This window comes from Mesoplodon mirus (genome assembly GCF_964341445.2).
Source record: "Mesoplodon mirus genome assembly, chromosome: 14".
NCBI classification, from domain to species: Eukaryota; Metazoa; Chordata; class Mammalia; order Artiodactyla; family Ziphiidae; genus Mesoplodon; species Mesoplodon mirus.
The window spans coordinates 43178953-43202739 of record NC_138990.1 but is presented as its reverse complement, the minus strand read 5'-3'; the positions used below and the strand labels follow the sequence as shown (position 1 = coordinate 43202739).

General features: G+C 47.7%; 2 protein-coding genes across 2 annotated transcripts; both read right to left on the bottom strand.

The window, feature by feature from the left end:
* Positions 1-2636: 2636 nt before the first annotated feature.
* Positions 2637-12173, bottom strand: LOC309815502 (sphingosine-1-phosphate transporter MFSD2B-like; the record flags this gene model as incomplete). Its single annotated transcript, XM_082642380.1, has 11 exons — positions 2637-4292; positions 5105-5275; positions 5664-5807; positions 6168-6277; positions 6487-6567; positions 6878-6961; positions 7391-7512; positions 7861-7951; positions 9805-9935; positions 10025-10103; positions 12159-12173. The coding sequence occupies 11 exons, from the start codon at positions 12171-12173 to the stop codon at positions 4268-4270; spliced, it is 1053 nt and encodes a 350-aa protein (XP_082498506.1). The 3' UTR covers positions 2637-4267.
* A 4252-nt stretch (positions 12174-16425) lies between these two features.
* LOC309815895 (serine/threonine-protein phosphatase 1 regulatory subunit 10-like) lies at positions 16426-18832 on the bottom strand (the record flags this gene model as incomplete). Its single annotated transcript, XM_082642988.1, has 3 exons — positions 18295-18832; positions 16552-18212; positions 16426-16429 (listed from the first exon to the last, which is right to left on the bottom strand). Exons 1-3 carry the CDS (start codon positions 18346-18348, stop codon positions 16426-16428), a joined length of 1719 nt encoding a protein of 572 aa, XP_082499114.1. The 5' UTR covers positions 18349-18832.
* Between the last annotated feature and the right edge of the window lie 4955 nt (positions 18833-23787).

Sequence of the window (23787 nt, the reverse complement as noted above, 5' to 3'; positions counted from 1 at the left end):
ATGCAAACTCTTAGTTGCGACACGCATGTGAGGTCTAGTTCCCTGACCAGGGATCGAATCCGGACCCCCTGCATTGAGAGCTCGAAGAGAGTTCTTTAGTTCTTCAGACTGAAGTCTGAAGGGCTTAGGTTGAAAAATAGCAGCCCAGTTCCTCCATGGCCATGATATCTAATTCCCAGAGGTAATCACTACCCAGAGGTAGTCTTAACTATTTCTTCTTGTATAAAGACTGTATTTCTAAGAATATACTAAAAATGATAGTTCTTGATTTTTTAGTTTTTTCAAATTATGTATTGACTTTTTTAAAATAGAAAATGAGAATTTAGCTCTTATTCTTCCTTCCCCTCATCCCCAAACCACCTCCTCTCATTTGACTAACATAATTATATCATAATTAGGGATTAAATCAATTATCATTGTTTATATCTTTATGACTTTGTAAATACTGTCCAGCATCACTGAGTCATGTAGTGTGTGATGACATTTCTTTTCCTGACTGCCTTTAAAATTTTCACTAGAATTAGTAGTTTTTTCCCTTCCAGTTTGCCTTTATTTTCTTTGTGGCTGTCATTAATTTATCCCTGAACTCTGATAGAAGGCCGTATCTATACCTTGGTATAGATTCTTTTTCATTCATTCAATACAGAAACTTGTATTTTACTCTTCTAGGACATTTTCTCATGTTGCTTCTCGATATTTTGCTCCCCTCTGTTTCCTGTCTCTCTAGAATATTTTTACTTAGATAATGGATCTCTGGGACTGAGTCTCATTATTTCTCCTGTTTTCCACCTCTTTGTTGTTTTGTTCTATTTTAATTGTAATATTTCTTCAACCTTATATTCAATCCTTTTGTTTAATTTCCATTTTAAGTTTCTAAGAGCTCTTTTGCTCCCTGAATATTCCCTCCTACTCCCTTTCAAACATCCTCTCTTATATAAGTGTATTAATTATCGTTTTTGCGTTTTTGTTTTTAAGTTTCTTCTGTTTTCCTCAGTGTCTTTTTTTTTTTTTGGCCCATGCAGCTTGTGGGATAGTTCCTTGACCAGGGATTGAACCCCGGGCCCTCAGCAGTGAAAGTACCGGTCCTAACCACTGGACTGCTAGGGAATTCCCCTCCTCAGTATCTTTATGTACTCTTTTCCTATTTGTTTTGTTCTCATTCTTTTCTTTTTTTTTAATTAATTTTTATTGGAGTATAGTTGATTTACAATGTTGTATTAGTTTCTGCTGTACAGCGAAGTGAGTCAGTTACACATATACATATATCCACTCTTTTTTAGATTCTTTTCCTGTATAGGTTATTACAGAGTATTGAGTAGAATTCCCTGTGCTATACTGCAGGTCCTTATTAGTTGTCTGTTTTATATATGTGTTAATTCCAATCTCCCAATTTATCCCTCCCTGCCACTTTCCCCCTTGGTAACCATAAGTTTGTTTCCTACATCTGTGACTCTATTTCTTTTGTGTAAGTAAGTTCATTTGTACAATTTTTTTAGTTCTCTTTCTTTTCTGTGAGTACCATGAGAGCAGAGTCTTGGCAGTTTGGTTATAGGTAAAAAAAAAAAGAGGTAATATAATATAGTGGTTAAGAGTATGGATTCCAACCCCAGCTCCACCCTTACTGACCATGTGATATTGGGCAATTTAATTAATCTTTTGTGTTTCTAATTTCCCATCTATAAAAAGGATAATAATACCCACCTTGTGTGGATTTTAGGAGGATTAAATAAATACATGTAGGGAAAGTACTTTAAACAGTGTTTGGTACATGTAAGTGTACACACAAGTGCTCTCCCAGATAAGTACATAGACAGACAGACAGATAGATAGGCAGGCAGGCTAATAATATATGCTATCATTATTGTGATTGTTTTCCCTAACATCTTAGTGGAGTGTCTGTTACATATTAGGCACTCAATAAACATATGCTGAATGAATAAATGCTAGAGACAAGGGAAGGCCTCTAATAGTCTATTTTCTTAAATGGTTTTTTATAAGTCCTTCTGTGTTCAGCCTGAAGCATCCCTGCATCCTACTGTATTTCTGAACCTTTCTGTATTTCTACAGTGACTTCTTTGATTCAATGAGTGAATAAATAATGTTCTTAGGAGATGATCAACAAGATGTTGAGAGATGAAATATTGATAACAGTAACACTGATAGTTTATATTTGAAGGAATAGCCATTAATTACTCATAGTTTTTTTTCCCCCTTTATTCTTCTTAATATTCAAGTCATTTCAGAGTCATTCTCTAAACTGTTGAGAAGTCTGTTCTGGCCAGAAAGCTTTAGTGTCCTCTTAGACAGGGCACAGAATATTTTTGCAAATGACCTCTCTTAAAGAAGCTTATTAATGAATTATTTGAAAATATTATTCATTATAAACCATATTTTATGTATACATTATAATTTTTGATATTTTACATTTGAAGCTTGCTGTTAAGAATGGTATATTTAAAAAATTTGTAGCTGTGTGCGGTGGTGGATGTTAAGTACACTTCTGTAATCATCTTGCAATAGATATATATATCAAACGATTATGTTGTATACCTAAGACTAATACAAGGTTATATGTCAGTTATATCTCTATTTTAAAGAAAAGATTGATACAGAAAATATACACTGATAGAAGAAAGTTTCAAGGGGCTTTTAGTTTATTAGTACACTTCATTTATTAACATGATGCATCTTGTTTCTTACTGCTTTGCAGGCAGATGTAAGTATAAAATTATGGAAAAATGGATTCACAGTCAATGATGATTTCAGAGGTTATTCTGATGGTGCAAGTCAGCAGTTTCTGAACTCCGTCAAAAAAGGGTAAGCAGTCTTTGTAAATAGAGGGATATTTATTTATTTATTTTAAATTAATTTATTTTTGGCTGTGTTGGGTCATCACTGCTGCCCGTGGGCTTTCTCTAGTTGAGGAGAGTGGGGGCTACTCGTTGTTGCGGTGCGTGGGCTTCTCACTGCGGTAGCTTCTCTTGTTGCGGAGCATGGGCTCAAGGCGCGTGGCCTTCAGTAGTTGTGGCACGCGGGCTCAGTAGTTGTGGCTCGAGGCCTCCAGAGCGCAGGCTGAGTAGTCGTGGCGCAAGGGCTTAGTTGCTCCACGGCATGTGGGATCTTCCCGGACCAGGGCTCGAACCCGTGTCCCCTGCATTGGCAGGCGGATTCTTAACCGCCTTAACTGTGGCTGATGGGCCACAGCCAGTTTCAGTGACATCAGGCACCCTCCCCTTCCCTCCTCGGGACAGGGCTTTCCCAGGAGGTGGGATGAGAAGGCTGGCCACAGGCAAATTTTACAGACTCAATAGAAGATAAACCCTTTAATTTGTTTCTGAAAAAATAAATCTCAGTGGATCTTTCTTCCCCAAAGACATGGCCTCTAGAAAACGGTGGTTCCTGTGCTTTTATAAGATAAACTTTCAGGGGACTTCCCTGGCCGCCCAGTGGTTAAGACTCCGCACTTCCACTGCAGGGGGCACGGGTTCCATCCCCGGTCGGGGAACTAAGATCCCGCATGTGGTGAGGCACAGCCAGAAAAACAAAAAGATAAACTTTCAGAAAAATATTTCCACAAAAGTAACTTTTGTTCATAAAAATGCTGGATCTTCGGTGGCTCAATATCAGTCAGTGTCCGCTTCTAGAAACAGTGTCATCCACTTAGCTGTACAAAGGGAAAGAAACACCTCATGCCCTGCTCAGTGTATCCCCACCACTGGCCCCATTCGCTCCCTCTGGGGTCTTCTGGCCTCGCTGCATCTGTCTCTCTCCTAATTGGACAGCCCAGCATGTCCGTCTGTCCCCACTCTGCCCACTCACGTGCTGTCAGCCTCTCTCAGACATCCAGTGGAACATCAGGGGAAACGAGTTCTGTGTGTCTGTCCTGTCAGGTAGCTTTGCCATCCAAGCAGGTTGGTGGGCCTGGTGCTCCCACAGGAAGTCTGCAGACCAGGCTGGTAGGGGCTTCCTTTTTCCAGGAATAGTTGCTACTGGTATGCTTTCCAGGTCACAGGTTGCCTGGAGCTGGGTAGTCAGGGGCACAGGCCTATCTGAGATGTCCTGCAGTCAACAGGCAAGACATGACAGGTGGGGGTCCTGGAGCCCAGGCCACTCCCTTCAGGAGAGTCACCGAAGACGCCATATCCCAGGGGAAAAGACAGGTCGTGTGTAAACTGGGAAGCAGGGGTGCCGAAGGGCTGAGAAGAAAGGGGGACTTGGAGTCCAGAAGACGCTGCTCCTGCCGCTCCAGCTCACACGAGTCTCAAGTTCAAGCGAGGCTGTAGCTGGTCCTCCTGTCGGAAAGGGAAGAAGCCAAAGGGAAGGAGGACGTGGGTGGGGCCCCGTGGAAGTGTCAGTGGCTGCTCCTTGTCTCTCTAGCAGCTCCTCCCCTTCTCAACCCCGTGAATGAAGCTAAAACCCTGTTCTCCCGAGTCCCACCAAGCAGTTCCCCATCCACCTGTTATTCCCCGAGTGTAGCGCATGAGCTCAGTAAGATGGGCTGGAGTCCCAGGCCGTCCACAGCAAGCAGTGAGGGACCCATGACAAAGCCACTTCCTGCCTATCGTGCGTGGTCCTCTGTATCTACATGGACTCGTGTTTGTAAACGCATGAGCGTCGGCAAAAACGTGGACAAGGCTCGTGAACGTCTGCTGGACCAGACGTGTTGATACTGCAGCGCCTGCTTGGCCTCAGGCTCTGGGCTGAGCTCTTGGGACGCAAACATGAAGAAAACAGACCCAGCTTTCAAGGTCCCCCCAGTCCACTGCGAAAGCCAGACAGTGAGCAGATCACCCTCGGGCAGTGGGATGGGGGGTGGTGGTTCGCAGGGGGAAGAACAAGGTCAGAGAGAGCTGCTCGGTGCAGCCTGCGGCGGGGAGAGCGGGAGACGGCTCCCAGGCTGGAGGGTGGTGCCATCCACCGGGCCCGAGGCACAGCAGGAGCAGCGATTGGGGAAGAAGATAAATTCGGTTTGGGGCCCATTTAGACTGACTGCCATGCTTGTGGGACATCAGGTGGAGGTGACCAAATGAGAGCCGTGCACATCTGCATGCCTCCCGGGCGTTGGCAGCCCTCCTGTGTATACCCGTGTGCGAGAGGTGCCTACCTCCCAAGGGAGCGGGAGCTGTTCCGACGTGGCACCTTTGGAGTGGGGCCGACCAGGAAGATGCACAGACCGATGAGGATCATGCAGGTGGGCATGGCACCGATGAGGACTTCGAGGGTCACCACTACCTGTTCCGCCTGCTTGCAGGCTCCTGGCTCATACCCCGCAAAGCTGGGGAAACACCATCCCATGCATCCAGCTCAGAGCCTGGCTTCCTGACGGAGGGGTCCCAAATGCCCAACCACCACGCTATCCTGAAACTTGGATAGTTTCCTGGCCACATCAGCCCAACTATGGGGGACGGAGTGTGAGGGAACAAACAGACCAGGGAGGAGTTCAGAGAAAGCTGAGAATGTGGGAAGCAGAGGCTTCAGAGGGGGTACAGCCACCAAGAAGGGCCCCTCCCAGTCATGTGCACAGAGAAAGCTAGGGTGGAGGTTCCCACACACCCTCCGGACCCACGGGTGACCCCTGGCTGGCTAAGGTGGGGGACTCTGCCCTCTGCTTCCCACGCCGCTAGTCTTTTGTGCCTCTGGTACAGCCCAGCTCTGTGACTCACTCCAGGCTGAGAGTGGAGATGCCCAGGGCGCCTGCACCTGAAAGCTTGGTGAAGAAGACATAGGATGAATAGAAGATGGTCTCCAGCCCTGGGCCGTGCTGGTGCTGCAGCTGGAATTCATCCACCACATCTGGAAGCATGGACCTGGGGGAGGGGGCTGCAGAATTATCCCTTTTATCCTCCCCACAGCCACCAGCCCAGGAGCTCTCTGGGGACAGAGAGTGAGTCAGATTCACCCCTGGGTCCCCGCTGCCCAGGACCGGCCCACAGAGTCAGGCAATATTTCCCCAACACACAGCTGTCCACCATTCCTGCCGCCTGGCGCTCTTTCGGGAGGGCTCCACAGATGGCGCTGGCAGCCTCCATCTCCCGCAAGGCGGGGAGGGCCCCTCCCCAGCGCAGCCTGTGCACAAGGCCTGGGACAGCAGGTTGATGTGAAGGAGGAGGGATACCCAGTAGGAAGGACGTGAGGCTCCCACTCCCATTTCCCTTCACCCAGCCTACCAGGGTAGCAGCAAGGACACGGCAATGCTCACGCCAGATACAAAGGTCACGACGTATGCCACGGGTGCTGTGGGCACAGCAGCCAGCAGGATTGCAAATGGCACCATCCCCTAGGGAGACAGACACACTAGCTGCTCCCTCCACCTGCATCACCCCCCCTCAACGGCTCTTTGATGCACCCACTCACCGCTCTACTGATGACCCCCTGCGCCTGGTCCCCTGCTAGGCACTGAGCACTGCCGGTCCCCAGGAGGCTCAGGCTCCCAGGTCACTGCCCCCCCCCCATATCCCTCCAGGCCTTGCTTCCTGCCTCACTCACAAAGATCCCGAAGGCCGACATCCTCTTCCCAAATCGCTGCAGAACCCACTCCCACATCGGGGTGCTCAGCACTGCCGAGACCTGTGAGCGGACAGAATCATCACAGCCCAGGACACGCCCCCTGCGCCTGTGCCTGTGCCAGGCCCTCAAAGCCCTGACATTTAGGAGGGACGCTCGACGTTGACCTTGCACCCTGGCTGGAAACAGTGGCTGTGAACTTTATGACCCTGGCCCCAATTCCACCCTCGGCTGAAATGCAGGTGACCAAGACCACAGCAGAGTCCAGAACACTGACCACCGGAAGTCCGGCCACGTGTGTCACGGCAAGGGTCACACATCCCCAACTCAGGCCCCCGAGCGCCCTTGCCTCTACCGCCCCAGGTCCCCTCACCAGGATGGTTATCACCAGGCTCTGCACATGGTCATGTAGCCGGGAGGCGTGTGCACAGAACAGGACCAGGTAGCCCTGCTCCACCTGAGGAGGTCGCCAGGAAGTGGGCGTGTATGGGAAATGGCAGAAACGTGGAAGTCAAGGGCAAGGCTAGGGTCTCAAGTCTGGCCTCCCCTTTGGGACCTCAAGCGTCCGGTTCCTACCGCCATCACGCAGTCCCCTCCCCAACGAAGGACGCTTATCCCTGACACAGGTATAAATGCCATTCCTAGTCCCCCTCCCCGGCACAGCTGAGAACCACCCGAGACAGCGTCAGCTTCCTGGTGTCTGGGCCCTGACCCTCCCCAGCCCCACAAGCTCTAGGCAGGTTTCTCTCCTCCCAGCACCAGCCTCGCCAGGCGCTTGCCAGCCACTGGTTTCTCTCTGGTGCCGTGGGGACGAGAGACACCTGAACCTACGCAGGGCCAGTATGGCCAGAGCCAAGCCAGTGGGGATCAGCCTGGCCAGAGGTACCTGAACGGCTGCCGAGATGAACAGGAAGGAGATGACCAGCTTCAGGTAGGGCGGGTGCCGGACTGTGAGCCGCAGCCCAGCCAGGAAGCTCAGGCCCTGGCCGGAGGCTCGGGCAGAGGCATCTGCAACACAGGAAGGGGACATCTTGGCTTGGTGGAGTTCAAAACCCAAACCCACGGGCTTCCCTGGTGGCGCAGTGGTTGAGAGTCCGCCTGCCGATGCAGGGGACACGGGTTCGTGCCCCGATCCGGGAGGATCCCACATGCCGCGGAGCGGCTGGGCCCGTGAGCCATGGCCGCTGAGCCTGCGCGTCCGGAGCCTGTGCTCCGCAACGGGAGAGGCCACAGCAGTGAGAGGCCCGCGTACCGGAAAAAAAAAAAAAACAAAAAAACAAAAAACCCAAACCCACGCCCAAGAGGAGCCCGGCCGCAGCTTCCTCTTCCCACACCCTGCCTGCACCCCGCACCTACCCGGTCGCTCCTTCACCCCCAGGCAGAGCAAACTACTGCACACGGGGTACGTCACAGCAACCACAGTGGCTGCAATGGAGTAGAGACGAGTCTGTGGGACAGGACAGGACCTCAGTGGGGGTGATGTCTCCAACCCACGGAGGTGGGGATACCCAGGGGCCGGGCAGGAGTACCTCCCAGTGGGAGCAGAGGGACCCTCAGCCCAAGCCCAAGGATGCGGGGTGCCCCTCCTCCCAACCAGCCCAGCAGGAGAGGGAGATCTAAGGGCCCAGAGTGGTCCTTCTGCTGACCCTCTGCCTCCTGCGGGCATCCATGCCACTGTGGGTCTAAGCCCCCTTCGCCTCTCTCTCTCTCTTTTTTTAAGCAAACGTTCATTGGGGCTGACTTCTGCGTGCTAGACCCTGTGGTTACGGTGATGAATAAGTGATCCTGTGCATCCACAACAAGGGGCTTGGAGTGGGTGGGGAGACAGATCCAGGAGCAGACAGTGTGATGCATGATGACGCAGATAAATGTCAAAACCAGAACGGTGCTACCTAGCATGCAGAGGAAGACACATATGTAATAAAATACATTCAAGGCATGCATGGGAGTAACAGCCACCCAATTCAGGACAGGGGTTGCCTTTGGTGGGTGAGGAAAGAGGGAGATGGGCAGGGCTTCACCAGTGTGGAACCAGCACAGTTGCACAGGGTCCCACATTCAGAAGGCACTGCACTTGGGAGTTAATGCTCTGCTGTCTTGAAATTCGTGATGATTTTATCTATGAATTTGTGTTTCGTAAGTGAAGTCGATGGAACAACAGAGCTGGAACTACCAAGAGGCACCTGAATGCTTCTCGCCTTGGCTCACACGAGGCTCCGCCTCCCGGGAGGGGTTCTCAGCCTCCTGCTCCCTACTTCTTGGCATCCCAGGCCCTGCCCAGCTCCTGCTCTCCAACCCAAGGCCACTGCCACCCTCTGTTCCACCCTCACCCAGACAGTGACCCAGTAGCTTTGGGGAGGGCACTTGTAGAGGCCTCAGTGGGGCCTAGGCATGGAAGAGGGGAGGGTGAATCTGCAGGTCGCAATCCCTCTGATCCCAGGCTCATAGCACCATGATGGGGTTTGAGGGCAGCTGGGCAGAGTCTCTCCCCGACCCTGACTCAGGCAATCCCTAGACTGGGGCCGTGGGCCACGGGAAGGGGAGACTGACTTCCCCGCTCTCTCTGGGGCTCTACAGCTCCACTTTGCACTGTGCTCAGGCACATTCTGTAGCTGGGCTACAGGTGGGTCTGGGGATGGGGGGTACACAAGGACTTCATTGTAATGTTTTCTTACGGGTGGTGAACCATGGGTGTTGGTGGTATTATTCTCATACCATTAATTCCCAAATGTCGGTGGAGGTGAGTGATGTCATTTGCTTAAGGAGAAAGGGCTGGGGGGTGGATAGAAGATGAACTTGATGGATAAATAGAGGCACGTCCCCTAACTGCTGAAAAGGGACCTGCTTTGAGGAGACACGAAGGGGTACTAGCCCTTTCACACCGGGGGTGGGGTTGGCGTTGGCAGTCACCCGTTCAGGGATGGGTAGGACTGGTCATAGGTCAGGTTTTGCCCAGGGCTCTGCCAGGACACCAAACCGTTCTGCTGTCTCTCTCCCCTGTCCCTGCCTGTGGCCCTTCCCCACCGCATCCCTTCTCTGGGGTCCGCCTCCTCCCCTCCAGATGGCCTGCTGATCTGTTGTCTGACTCCATGTTTAGAAGGCACCCAGCAGAAGCAGAGTTAGCAGGGAGGACGGAGGGCCTGGGCTCAGCTACAGGAGCAGGGAAGGAACGAGAGGGCATAGTGTGCAGAGCTGAGCCCCCAAACCACCATGAAGAGACCTGGGGGAGAAACGGCCCTGGAAGAAACAAGTGACCCCGAAGCGGGGGTCCCAGTGGGTCTGGGTAGCCTGGGCACTCACCGCGTTGGGGGAGATGGACACTTGTCCTGGGAGCGCAGTCTGCTTGCACCTGTGGGACCCGTGGGCACCAGACACGATGAGTCCATGGACAGTGGCTCCCATCAGCGTCCCTGCCATCTCCAAGGTCATCCCTGGGACACAGCGTGGAGCAAGGTGACAGCTCGTGGGGCCAGGGGCAGAGCCATCCCACCCCACGCACCCCACGCCTGCCTGCACTCACGGTACACGGTGGCCGAGTCCCGCTCCCTGGGGCTGGGGGTCAAGAGCATGGTCAGTGCCGTGTAGGGCACCTGGAAGAACTGAGGCACCGGGCAGAGCTTAGGATGGCGCCTGCCACCAGACTGCCAACCCAGGCCAGCAGCTTATTGCTTATTGCTTATTGCTTTTTGGCCTTTTCAGTGGACAGAGCCACTATGTATTTTCTTAAGAGAAATGATAACGTTCGTAATGATGTTTCCGATTTAAAATATAGGATGACAGGATTTTTGCTTGGCTTCTTTGATTTTTATATTTCTATCTCTGTACTCTTACTCTGAAAAAAAATCTTGGTTTTCAGGGACAGATCATAATTACTTCTTTGCTTTATCTCCGGGTCTCTCAACTTCAACACTATTAACATTTTGGGCAATACTTTCTTGTGGGGGCTGTCTTGTGCCTTGTAGGATTTTCAGCAGCATCCCTAACCTCATCTACTAGATACCAGTAGCACCCTCCACCCCCGTTGTTGTGACAGCCCAAAAATGCCTCCGGCCATTGCCACATATCTTCTTAGGGGCACTGTTGCCTCCTGGTTGAGACCCACTGCTTTATCTTTATACCATACTTTTCATATAAACAATACTAATATATTATTGCTAATAATATGACTACTAGAAACTTCATTTCTCCTCTTTGGGTTCATCCCACTAGGATATATGGTAAAATTACCATGTTTTAAATTTACTTGAAATAATTCCTCTCTGTCAGTTCAGTTAATTCGTTTCAGTTTTACTTTCAGTTTTTAGGGATTGCTTTTTTAAAATTTACCTTTGTTTTATATGTGCATAAAATATTTACATGGGTCCAAAGTTGATCTAAAAATCAAGATACATTCAGAGAAATCCAGCTTCTGCCCTTACTCCCTTCACCCAGTGCACTCTCTCCCACTTTATAAGTAACCTTATTATTTATTTTTTGGTTTACTTTTTCATTTTTCCCTAATGTAAACAAATATACGTATATTCATGTTCACCTCTTTCTTAGATAAACAGTACCATATCATACATATTTTTCTCCATTTTGCTTTTTTCACTTAACAGTACATCCCACTGTGTGGATTTACCATAGTTTATTCAAGAAGTCCCTATTAATGGACAAGTTGAGGTTTTTTACAGGCTTTGCTGTTAAAATCAACGCTGTAAATAATACTACAGCGAATAGTCTAGTGTATTCACCTTTTTATATTTTTGGTAAAGTATCATTGGGATGGATTTTTAGATAATGGGATTTCTAGATATACGTGTCAAAGAAAAAACAGAGCTGGACAGTAGTCAAAGCAGAAACTATTGTGATAGGGGGAAAGAGACCTCAGTGTGGAACTGGACTCGATTCTGAATATAACACGGACAGGGGCTTCCCTGGTGGTGCAGTGGTTAAGAATCCGCCTGTCAGTGCAGAGGACACGGGTTCGAGCCCGGGTCCGGGAAGATCCCACATGCCACGGAGCAGCTAAGCCCGTGCGCCACAACTACTGAGCCTGCGTTCTAGAGCCTGCAATCCACAACTACTGAAGCCCACGTGCCACAACTACTGAAGCCTGTGCGCCTAGAGCCTGTGCTCCACAAGAAGAGAAACCACCACAATGAGAAGCCCGCGCACCGCAACGAAGAGTAGCCCCCGCTCGCCGCAACTAGAGAAAGCCCACGCACAGCAATGAAGACCCAATGCAGCCAAAAAATAAATAAATAAATAAAATAATTTTTTTAAAAGATGGACAACTGGGGATTTATAGTCAAAGAGCAAGGTATGGGTCAGTGGATGGAAAATTACTGAGAGATACCTCAAAGGTAAGGTGGGATTCTTGCTAAACTGAACTACAAGATTCTTGCTGAAGGCAGGCCAGGGTGATCAGTATCGTGGCGGGGTTGTGGGGGGAGTGCAGAGTGAGGAATTTGATCAGGTATCAAGGGTGGAGGGATTCTGGGTAAGGCTGCTTAACAGGATTCTTGCTAAAATTGGGCTCTACAGGAACAGAAATGGAAGCCCAAGGTCATGCCTCCTTGAGAAGGTGCCTCAGAGGAGCCTAACTACAGTTTGGTCAAGGAGAGATTCTTTGTCATATGCATAGGTGACTAGGTAATGCCACATCCCCTTACCCGGATATGTGCCATTTTGCATTCCCACCAAAAATGGTTGAGGCTGTTTCCCCACACTCTCAGCAACAAAATGTGTTGCAAGACTTGTAAGTTTTTGCCAGTCTGATCGGTGAGAAATGGTATCATGATATAGTTTCAATTGCATTTATTTCATTATAAGTGAGACTGACATCTTTTCACATATTTTAGGGCCATTTGCTTCTCTCTTTCTGAGACGCCTCTGTTCATGTTTGTTGCCTTTTGATTGTTGGCCTTTTTCTTCTCTGTATCAGTTCTTTATATATTAACCTTTTAGTTGTAATGCCAGTTCCCTTTGTTTATTTGTTTGTTTTTGTTTGTCATCTGTGTTTTTACTTTGTAGAAATTAAAAAAATTTTTTTTATTCTTACATAGTTAAATGTATCAGTCTTTTCCCTTATTGCTTCTGGATTTGAGTTATAGGAAAGTTGTCTTCTCTTCCAGGTTATAAGGGAACTTTACCATGTTCTCTTTAATAATTAAAACGTTTGCCTTTTTTAAGGTTTTTTTTATTGTGGTAAAATACCTACATATATAACATAAAATTTGCCATCTTAACCAATTTTAAGTGTACAATTCAGCAGCATTAATAATATTCACAGTGGTGTGTAACCATTACCACTGTCCATTTCCAAGACTTCTTCATGGTCCCTAACAGAAACTCTGTGCCCGTTATGCAGTAATTCTACATTCCTCTCTTCTCCCAGTCCCTTAATGTATCAAAACTTCATTCCTTTCTTTCTTTTTTTTTTTTTTTTTTTTTGTGGTACGCGGGCCTCTCACTGTTGTGGCTTCTCCCGGACCGGGGCACGACCCCGTGTCCCCTGCATTGGCAGGCGGACTCTCAACCACTGTGCCACCAGGGAAGCCCTCATTCCTTTTTACGGCTAATTAATATTCCGTTGTACGTATATACCACATTTTGTTCAGACATTCATCTGTTGATGGACATCTGGATTATTTCCACCTCTTGGCTATTGTGAGTAATGCCTCAACCACCAAATCCTTTTCTACAGCAGCTGTACTGTTTTACATTTCCACCAGCAATATTCTGGTGTTCTAATTTCTCCACATCCCTGTCAACACTTATTATTTTTGTTTTTTTTAAATAATAGCTATTCTGATGTGTATAAAGTGGTATCTCATTGGGACTAGTGATGTTGAGCATCTTTTTCATGTGCTTATTGTCTACTCATATTTCTTCTTTGGAGAAATGTCTGTTCACATCCTTTGCCCAGTTTTGAATTGGTTTGTTTTCCCTGCTGTTTTTGAGTTGTATTTTTCTTGATTCATCATTTGCTTGATAGTTGTAAACCTTTGACTACTTTCCAGAGTTCTAACTTGGTTCTAATAGTTTCTGCTTGTTTTTCAATGTTTCTGTGGGGACAGGAGCTTGGAGCTGCCTATTCTTTCATTTTGCTGACATCACCCTCAGGTTCAATTTTTAAATTTTAGATCTTGGATATATCTGGAATTTATCTTGGTAGTGGTGATTCCATATGACTGTTGAATTTATTTAAAAGTCCATCTTTTCCTGATTTTTTAAGATCTAATAGTATGGACTCCTCATGGGTTTTTGTTGTATTCAATGAGCTATAATCCATTAGTATCATTATTTACTTTGATGTTCCATTTCCCAGACTTGTCCAGTGGGAACCCCTTCAGGTGGCTTCAGTGTCCTTTTGATATGTCTTCATCATTCACTGAACACCATCTTACCTTCTGGTGCAAGATATTTCGGGCTCATTTGTTCTTTCTCTGTCCAACCCTGGAATCAGTCTTTTCTCTAAGGAGCCATGATTCCTTTTCTTGGAAAATTTTAGTTAGAAGCCAAGATGTAGGCTTTTGGTATGCTTATTGCTTCTAGTCTGTCATTGCTTCCAGGACCTCTCAAAGGGCAGATGGGGGCTTCCCTGGTGGCGCAGTGGTTGAGAGTCCACGTGCCGATGCAGGGGACACGGGTTCGCGCCCAGGTCCGGGAAGATCCCACATGCCGTGGAGCGGCTGGGCCCATGAGCCATGGCCGCTGAGCCTGCGCGTCCGGAGCCTGTGCTCCGTAACGGGAGAGGCCACAACAGTGAGAGGCCCACGTACCGCAAAAAAAAAAAAAAAAAAAAAAGGGCAGATGGCTTGGGCTCTTTTAAACATCGATTTGTTTCCTTATTTCTTGTATTATTTTTGTTGTAAGGGCAAAAGAGTATTGCAGAAAGTTTGGGAAAGAGAGAAAATAATCCACAATTTTTTATCCCCCCCCCCCGAACAATAACTATGTTCACTCTTGCTTCTCTCCATTTTTTAAAAAACTGATTAATTTATTTTTGGCTGCGTTGGGTCTTTGTTGCTGTGCGTGGGCTTTTTCTAGTTGCAGCGAGTGAGGACTACTCTTAGTTGTGGTGCGTGGGCTTCTCATTGAGGTGGCTCCTCTTGTTTTTTTTAAATACTTCTCTTTCCACTGTTTCTTATTAATGTACAAAATATACAAAACCAAAAGAAAAAAGAAAATACTCATCCTCAAATCCATTGTGGCTCTAACCCAAGACCCTGCACAAAACCCAACCAATCCACTGTTTTCATAGAAAACAACCGATGCTGAGACAGGTGAAGGAGAGGGCTGGGAGAGCGCAGGTCATCTTATCGAATCCACCCAGGAAGGCACCTGGTGGGGATTCAGAGGTGGCTGACAGGTCAAGGGAGCTGGAGGCCTCACACCCACAAGGTTCCAGATGGGGGCCAGGAGCGCGCTAACTCCCAGAGGCAGTGCATGTAGTGTGACTGGCATGCCCAGCACACCGGGCTTCAGTTGAAAAGCTGGTCTCACTGAAGTGTTTTAATTTCCAGAATGAGCTGCAGGCAAGGGTGGACCACCACCAGTGGCTAAACCAGTGGCTATGCCAGCTAAAACTTTTCACCGGATGCCGATGTGAATTTGCCATCATTGAACCTAGCATACCCATGATGCAAACCTGGGTGTTCACGGAAGATTGCAACGTCTTACTTGAGAAAGGACTCAATGTAAAGCCTGTGTCAGGGGAGGAGTGGGGATGATGTATTCCAGAACTCAAATCCAGCCTGATTGAGTCCTGTCAGTGCAGTGGGATACACAATACCCCTTTTACCATCTCCCCACCCCATGAGGAAGCATGAATTTGGCGGGGATGATTTCATAAGTGCAGCTGATCCCGTGTCAGAGTTCTGTGTGCATGTGGAGGACCCACAAGAGGAGAGTAGAGGTGTTCTCCAGGATAACCAGCTTCATTTAGGTTCTCAGGCATAAAGGGTAATACCGGAGAGGCGCTTGGCATAAAGGGCAAATCTCCTCAAAAAGTGAAGCCAACCGGGTCTCCTCTTCAGCAGTCCAGGGTACAGAATGTGTCCAGTCTCTCTCCTCCCCATACTGGAGGAAAATATGTACATCAATGCACACCAGTGATCAGAAAACCTCCAGGAACCCAGGCAGGTGGGCACTGAGGGGGCCGGCTCCTCATCAGCTGGGGAAAGGGGAAAATGGGCCTCACAGAAGCCATAAAAGGGTGGAAGGAGCAAGGCTGCAGTTCACAGGAGTGTGGGCAGGGCGGGCAGGTGGTCCCTAGCGCAGGGGGGGCCCATGGACACCCGGGTGGTAGAAGGCACAGTTGTTCTCATAGCGGCAGTTACCCTCTTCATGAAATGTCGACAAACAGGGCGATTTGACATGTCTCCTCCATGGCTGTGGCCTCCATCATGCCCTCGGTGGCCCCCTCCGCCATGCCCAGCGCCATCATGGCCACGGTGCTCATGAGGGGGTGGCCCTCGGTGGTCGTGGCCTCGGTGACCAGGGCCATCATGAGGCCAGTGGCCATGGGGCCCCCCATGTCCAGGGCCTTCATGGGGCCAATGTCCACCACCAGCACCCATTCCTCCACCAGGGCCTTCATGAGGACGATGGCCACTGCCACCACCCATGCCACCGCCACCAGGGCCTTCGTGGGGGCGATGCCCACCGCCCATGCCACTGCCAGGGCCTTCATGGGGACGATGTCCGCTGCCACTGCTCATGCCGCCACCAGGGCCTTCATGGGGACGATGCCCACCACCTCCGACCATGCCCCCACCAGGGCCCCCTCGTCCATTTGGAGGTCCTCCTCCAGAGCGACCTCCTCTGGCCCCTCGGAATGGAGGAGGAGGTGGTCCACTCCCGCCTCGGCCACCACGGCCTCTATGGTATGGCACCGGACCTCGTCCCCCACGCATTGGGCCACCCCACATGGGGTCACCTGGGCCATCCCAGAAGGGATCACCCCCCCAGGGAGGGGGTGGGGGACCCAGGAGATGTGGACCCACTGGCCCACCAGGACCCCCAGGGCCCCCATGGGGACCTGGCATAGGTCCGCCAGGCCCAGGGGGGAAGTGCTGCATGCCCTTGGGGCCCCCAGGGCCTCCCGGTGGGAAACCATTGGCTATGGGACCAGGACCTAAGAGTCCATGAGGCACCGGCATCTCCTTGATCTTGTCTGAATAGTCTGGTTGCTTCAGCAGTTCCTCTGAGGGATGACTGTTAGGGCTACCCATGATGAAGGTGAGGATCTCCTGCACATTGATGCCTCCTCCTCCAGGACCCTGGGGGCTCTTCCCGGCACCCATGCTTCTCATAAGATTGGCCAGAACAGGAGGCAACTTGGAACCGCCCGCCCCATCGGGTGAGCCGCCGGTTCCCCCAGGCTCCAGGGTCTCAACATATGGGGTCTCATCCATGGAACATTCCTCATCTAGGGGGATGAGTTTGGGGGGGATAGGCTCATAGGGCTCAGGATCAGGCTCGTGAGGACTTTCCTTGCTCAGGAAGAGCTCCTGAAGGATCCCCTTCTCCCGCTCAGCCTGGATGTACCGCTCCTGGCTGTTGCTTCCAGGGGTGACAAGAGGCGAGGGCAGCACCAGGGGCCGGGGGCACACCCAGGGCACCTTCTCCTCCATGTTGTCGTGGCTCAGACGCCGGGCCGTCTCAAACTCGCGTCGGTCTGACAGTATCTCTCGCTTAGCTGCCTCGCCAAAGTCCTTGATCTTATTCACATTCACTCGTTCAGTTGCATCCAGTTCAAAATAGAAATGCTCGCCCAGTTTGCCCTCCTCAGGCCAGGTCACAGCTTTCCTCTTCCTGCCTTTCCGGGTCAGCTGGCTAGGATATCCGGGACTCTCCACTGGCTTTGCATCCAGAGCTCCTGGCTCCAAAGAGGCAGTATCCATGAGCTCTGGGACTTCAACAGGGGGAACTGGGGTCCCTGGACGTTCTGTGTCCATAGCCTCAGAAGGAGGTGCTGGCTCTGGGGAAGAAGGTTTGGCTGTGCTCGGTTCTGTGCTCGTTTTCCCTTCAAATGGGCTTGGCTTGGCAGCTGAGGCTGACAGCACCTCCTTCTTCTTCTTAATTTTGATGCCTGGAACAGGGGCTGAACTGAGCGCATACAGAAAGCCCAGGCCCTCCACAGGCTGTGGCGGGATGATCTTCACTTTGATCTCTTTGGTGGCATTGGGTGTTGTGTTGAGTGGCTTGTATTTCTTCTCTGCACGGGGCACAGCAACTCCTGCGGCAGCTGTGGAACTCTGACGCTTGAGGGGGATGGGTTTAAGGTTGTACTTGTCAGAAACCACCACTGCACTGGCATTCTTCTTCACAGGCCCCAAAGACGGGGTCTCCAGCTCTAGTCCGGTAGAGCGGAACTTGGCGTGACTGGGCGCCGTGGTTCGGAGGGACTTGGGCTTCTCCCTCTTCTTCTCCGGGGCCTCCTCGGCCCGAGTCTCAGCCTTCACCTCAGTCAACGGTCGCTCACGAGGGGTGGTTCGACTCTTTCCCTCTTCTTTCCGTTTCTTCTTAGCTTTCTCAGCAGGCCGGGTACTGCTCTGGGAGCGGATCACTGCCATCCAGTCGCTGACAAGGACTGAGGCCAGTTTCCGGAGCTCTTCATTCTCACTTGACTTGCTCAGCTGCTTCACCAGTTTGGCTGTGTTGTTCTGCTTGAGATGGTCAACAGTGAGTGGTAGGTGCTGCAGGGTCAGGAGAATTTGCTGCAGGAGGGGAATGTTGTTGGTTGTCTTTGAATATGTCAGCCAATTGTTAAGAAGCTTGTAACCACCACCATCAATAAACTTGACCAATATTTCTGGTGAACGGGTCTGCAGGAGAATGTTCAAGTAAGTGCATCGGCTCACCATCTTTCGTGCTGCCTTCATCAGACTGAAGATCTTCGAAATCCCATCCACACTCTTGACTTCCCCATCTCGGTTAAGGAAGCTATCCAGGCCCTTGAGAAGCTCTTTGGGGTCTATGGGACCCGAACCCATGATCGAGGTTTTTACCCACCTCGGGCTCACGGGGCGAGGGGGTTAAAATTTTGGAGAAAAAAAATAAAACAACCAACGAGGACCCAAAACTCAATTATTTGGGGGGCCTCATTGGATCAAAAAGTCTCCTTAAAAAAAATAAAGGCCAACTCAGTATTCATTCCCCCCCCCACCCAACTCCATGTAGGGAGGGGGGGGGTCTTAGAAAAAAAGTTCTGAGTGGATTAAAAAAAGGAAACGCTGGATGAGTGAATTTGGGTGGGTTTGGGAAGGGAGGGTGGTTGATTATTCTTGAAGTTATGTGGTGACGGTCCTTCGGCCACAGATTTCAAGTCCCAGGCAGCGTGGGCTGGTGGGGGTGGGCAAGAGAGGTGGGAAGGGCCGGAAGACACAAGTGGTTGCGCTGGTGGCTGCTGTTTTCCCTTCCCCCCTCTCTCGGGATGCTTTCAAGGGCTTAGATGTTGCTGCGGCTTGTTTCTTTTCTCCTCGTGGCCGGCCCGTCTTTCTCCGAGAAAATTCAAACCCTTCGCTCAGCCTCTTCCCCCGGGCACCCTCTTCCGCCTCCTTCCTGGCCTCCGAACGCGTGCGCTTGACCTAGCGGCCTAGCACCTCCCTTTCCTCTGCTTCCACCACTTCCGCCGTCGAGATCATTTCTCACCAACGGTTGGTAGAATCGGACCGGTGCCTGCGCAGTGAGAGAGGATCGCGGTCAAACTCGACTTCAAAACTGCTTCAAGTACAAACTGTAAGAGTGGGATCTAAGAGTCGTAGTGGCTGGTTCAGCAAACACGCAATTGTGTGGCCGAATTCGATTGTGACGGAGTTGAAACTGGCCCCTCCCTACGGCTCCCCTTTCAGGCTTCCGTCCTGACGCAGATGCGCTGCCGCCTTGTGCACTGCGGGGTCGTCCTTGGCCGAGGTGGCTCCTCTTGTTGTGAAGGAGCTCTATTTTATTCCCGTCTTGCCCCTAGGTTCTTCTGACCATTTTTTGGTCTTTTTTTCTTTCTGTTTTATTTTTAGATTCCATATATGTGTGTTAGCATACGGTATTTGTATTTCTCTTTCTGACTGACTTCACTCTGCAGACCTACTAGAGAATGGACTTGAGGATATGGGGAGGGGAAAGGGTAAGCTGGGACAAAGTGAGAGAGTGGCATGGACATATATACACTACCAGATGTAAAATAGATAGCTAGTGGGAAGCAGCCGCATAGCAGAGGGAGATCAGCTCTGTGCTTTGTGACCACCTAGAGAGGTGGGGTAGGGAGGGTGGGAGGGAGGGAGATGCAAGAGGGAAGAGATATGGGGACATATGTATATGTGTAACTGATTCACTTTGTTATAAAGCAGAAACTAACACACCATTGTAAAGCAATTATACTCTAATAAAGATGTTTAAAAAAAGAATATTGACAATAAAAATCATCTACATTGGAAAAAAAAGAATGAGTTTATATTGATTTGATATTTTGTTACTATTGGAGATTGAGTGAAATGTTTACATTCACTTTTGTTTGTTATTAGACCAAAGCATACATTATTTTTCATCATAAATTTTTTTTTTTTTTTTTTTTTTTTTTTGGCCGCGAGCACTTGCAGGATCTTCGTTTCCCAACCAGTGGTTGAACGTGGGCCCTTGGTAGTAAAAGCACAGAGTCCTAACCACTAGACCGCCAGGGAATTCCCCTCATCATGACTTTTATGAAATCTTTCTTTTGTCAGATTATCCAAATCCAAAATTTACTTTTTATTGCTTTACTTTAAGTGAAAGTGACAGCTTTGAGTTAGGTCAATTGTTCTTGAGACCCCTTTAGTGCTACTTTAGGAGTACATAATAACTTAATGGTAAAGAATCTTAATGCATATGTTGGAATGAATTTATTTAAAATACTGTATTAAGAACTTTACCTTATTTTTCTTTTTACTTTTACAGTAAGGCAAAAGAGAATGAAAGAAGTAGATAATCTTGAAAGTATAAAGGAAGAATGGTGAGTTAATTTATGCATTTTCTTTGTTATTAATGCCTTTGTTACTGTCTTTCTCTCTTTTTACGTTTCACTGACTTAGTTAAGTTTTCATGATGATTATCTGTTAAATACCAAATAGTAATGTACTTTAAAGTTTTTTTTTCCATAGCTGCATTCAATGGATTTTAGTCAAGTTTTAAATCTTTTTGTGATTAATTTTTTTAAGTGTTAAATTTCTCTCTGCCCACATATTATTTCTGTTATTTAAGAGGGAAGTTAAAGTAACTATTTATTACTTCATTAGCCTCTTGTGTTATACCATCTTGAAGTCATAGTGGAAATATAATGGCTTTGGAATCAGGTAAACCTGGGTTTGAATCCCATCTCTGTCTTAACACTACTGCTCTGGCATTTGAGCAACTTAGGTAGATTCTTTGAGCTTCAATATCTCATCTAAAAAGGAGGAGGTGTACATAGTTACCTGAAAGGTTTTTGTAAGAATTAGATAACCAATTTAAAGCACCGAGCATCATATTAGCATATAGCAGGCACCCAATAAATGGTAGATGCAAAGTCTGTCGTTCTTATTAATACAAAATTCTTTATTCTCACTTCTCTGAAGTGGAATATTTATTTTTGTATTATGTTCTGTGTTTTAAATACTTGAAAAGGTAAATATCTTTCATTCATAGTCCATTTAAGGAGACAGGTGTTTACAAGTACTTTGTGAACACTTTCTATACCGAACAAATACTATTTATTATTTTTTCACTAGAGTACTTACTGTTTTATATAAATATCTGATACTAAGTATATAATTGTGAGGTTATGTCAGGAGCCCCTAAGACTGCCTCCAGATGTGATGATTTGCTTAGAGGATTCACAGGATTCAGCCTATAGTCATACTAATGACTAAGCTTTATTGCAATGAAAAGATACTTTGCAAGGGGGTGAAGTCCAGGGGAAACCAGGCATAAGCTTCTAAGAGTCCTTGCCCAGTGCAGCCACCAGGACACACACTTAATTCCTCCAGTAGTAAGTTATATAGCACGTGTGAGATGTTGTCTACCAGGGAAGTTCATTGGAAATGAGCCTAGGGTTTATACTGGGGACTAGGCACATTTTAAAATTCCATACTCATGAGAAAAGTAAAAAGGATAGCAACAGTTAGGCCTGCTACGTTAACTCTTTTCTACACAGAAATAAGTTGAATGGCTTGCTTATTTATTTATTTATTTATTTACTTACTTACTTACTTGCTTGCTTATTTATTTTTGCCACACCTTGTGGCTTGCAGAACTTCCCCAACCAGGGATCCAACCCGTGCCCCCTGCAGTGGAAGCACGGAGTCTTAACCACTGGACCACCACAGAAGCCCCAGTTGAATGACTAATTTGTTTTTTTAATTTTCATTTATTAATTTTTGGCTGTGTTGCGTCTTCATTGCTGCGCGTGGGCTTTCTCTAGTTGCGGTGAGCAGGGGCTACTCATTGTGTGTGCGGTGCGCAGGCTTCTCATTGTGGTGGCTTCTCTTGTTGCGGAGCACGGGCTCTACATGTGTGGGCTTCAGTAGTTGTGGCTCACAGGCTCTAGAGTGCAGGCTCAGTAGTTGTGGCGCCCGGGCTTAGTTGCTCCACAGCATATGGGGTCTTCGCAGACCAGGGCTCGAACCCGTGTCTTCTGCATTGGCAGGCAGATTCTTAACCACTGCGCCACCAGGGAAGCCCTGAATGACTGAGTTTAAAGAGTAAAATTAACTTAGGACTTCTAACAGTTTTGTAGAGACGTAATTCGCATACCATATAACTCATCCATTTAACTATGATTATGACTGTTCCTCACACCTTACCACCTTTAGTTTCAAGAGTGCTTTGTGTTACCAAAAAGTACATAGTAACCCCCTTTAAAGCCATTTTGAGAGCTTTACAAAGAACACGGTTTTTTACTCTGGACCAGTGGTTTTCAACCTGGTGCAGTTTTGCCCATCCCACCCCCAGAGGCCATCTGGCATTGTCTAAAGATGTGTTTTATTATTATAACACTGGGGGGTTGGGGGTTGTCCATGCTACTGGCGTCTAGTGGTTAACGGCCACAGATGCTGCTAAACTTCCCACAGTGTACAGGACAGCCTGCCCAACAAAGAATTAACCTTCCCCAAATATCAATGGACTGAAGTTGAGAAAACCCTGCTCTGGACCACAAGTGTTAACGACTTCCCGAGGCCACATATCTCCTGTGTTAATTCAGAAGAGAGTCTCAACTGCAGGCGTGGAGGTAGCATGTCAGTTCTAGATCCTTTAACGAAAACAATTTGTGTAAATTTTTAAGAGAATTAATGGTTAATAGTGCTTATTTTTCTTTTTTGTGTGTGTGTATAGGGTTTGTGAAACAGGATCTGACCACCAACCTCTTAGTGATAATCAACAAACAAATAGTGAATATTTTGTTGACAGCCTTTTTGAGGAAGCTCAGAAGGTTGGTGCCAAATGTTTGTCTCCCACTGAACAAAAGAAACAGGTAAGTGTCCATAAATTTTTTCTTTCCCAGTGCTTCTCAACATATGGCCCTTTAGAGGTCAAAACTGTTTTCATAATAATAGTAAGATACTATTTACTGTTTTCACTGTGTTGAGTTTGCACCGATACTGCAAAAGCAGTGGTCGGCAAAACTGGCACCTTAGGAGGAATTGAGGTAGTGACACTACTCTGTACCAGTAACTACTGTATTCTTTCCTTGAACTTGCAGGGGGAAAAAACACTCGTTTCAATTAAAAATTTCCTTGATGAAGCAGTAAAATTGACACATTTCATTAATTCCCAGCTCTTTAATACACATCTTACAATATTCTATGTGATAAAATATGAAGTGTATGTAAAACATTTCTAGAATATACAGAAGTATCTTAAGGAAAAGTACCATTGCTTGAGATACAAGCTGAACACTCTGCTTTTTCATGGTGTACTGTTTTTACATGAAAGTGATTTACAGACAACTAGTTATTCAGTCTTGGATATTCTGCAGACATTTTCTCAAAATGTATGAAGTAAATCTGACACTTCAAGGGAAACAACTTACAGTATTTATTGCAAATGATAAGATACGATTTTATCAACTTTTTTAAGTGAAAGTAAGAATTTTGATAACCTGCCATCATGCACTTGACAGCTTCCCAAAACTTAAAAGATATTTCTGATAGGATTATTGTCATATTAATAAATATACCTTTAAGTTTAAGATTCCATGTTCAGATTCTCAACTAACTATTTTTTTAATAAATTTATTTTTTATTTATTTATTTTTGGCTGCGTTGGGTCTTCATTTTTGCACGTGAG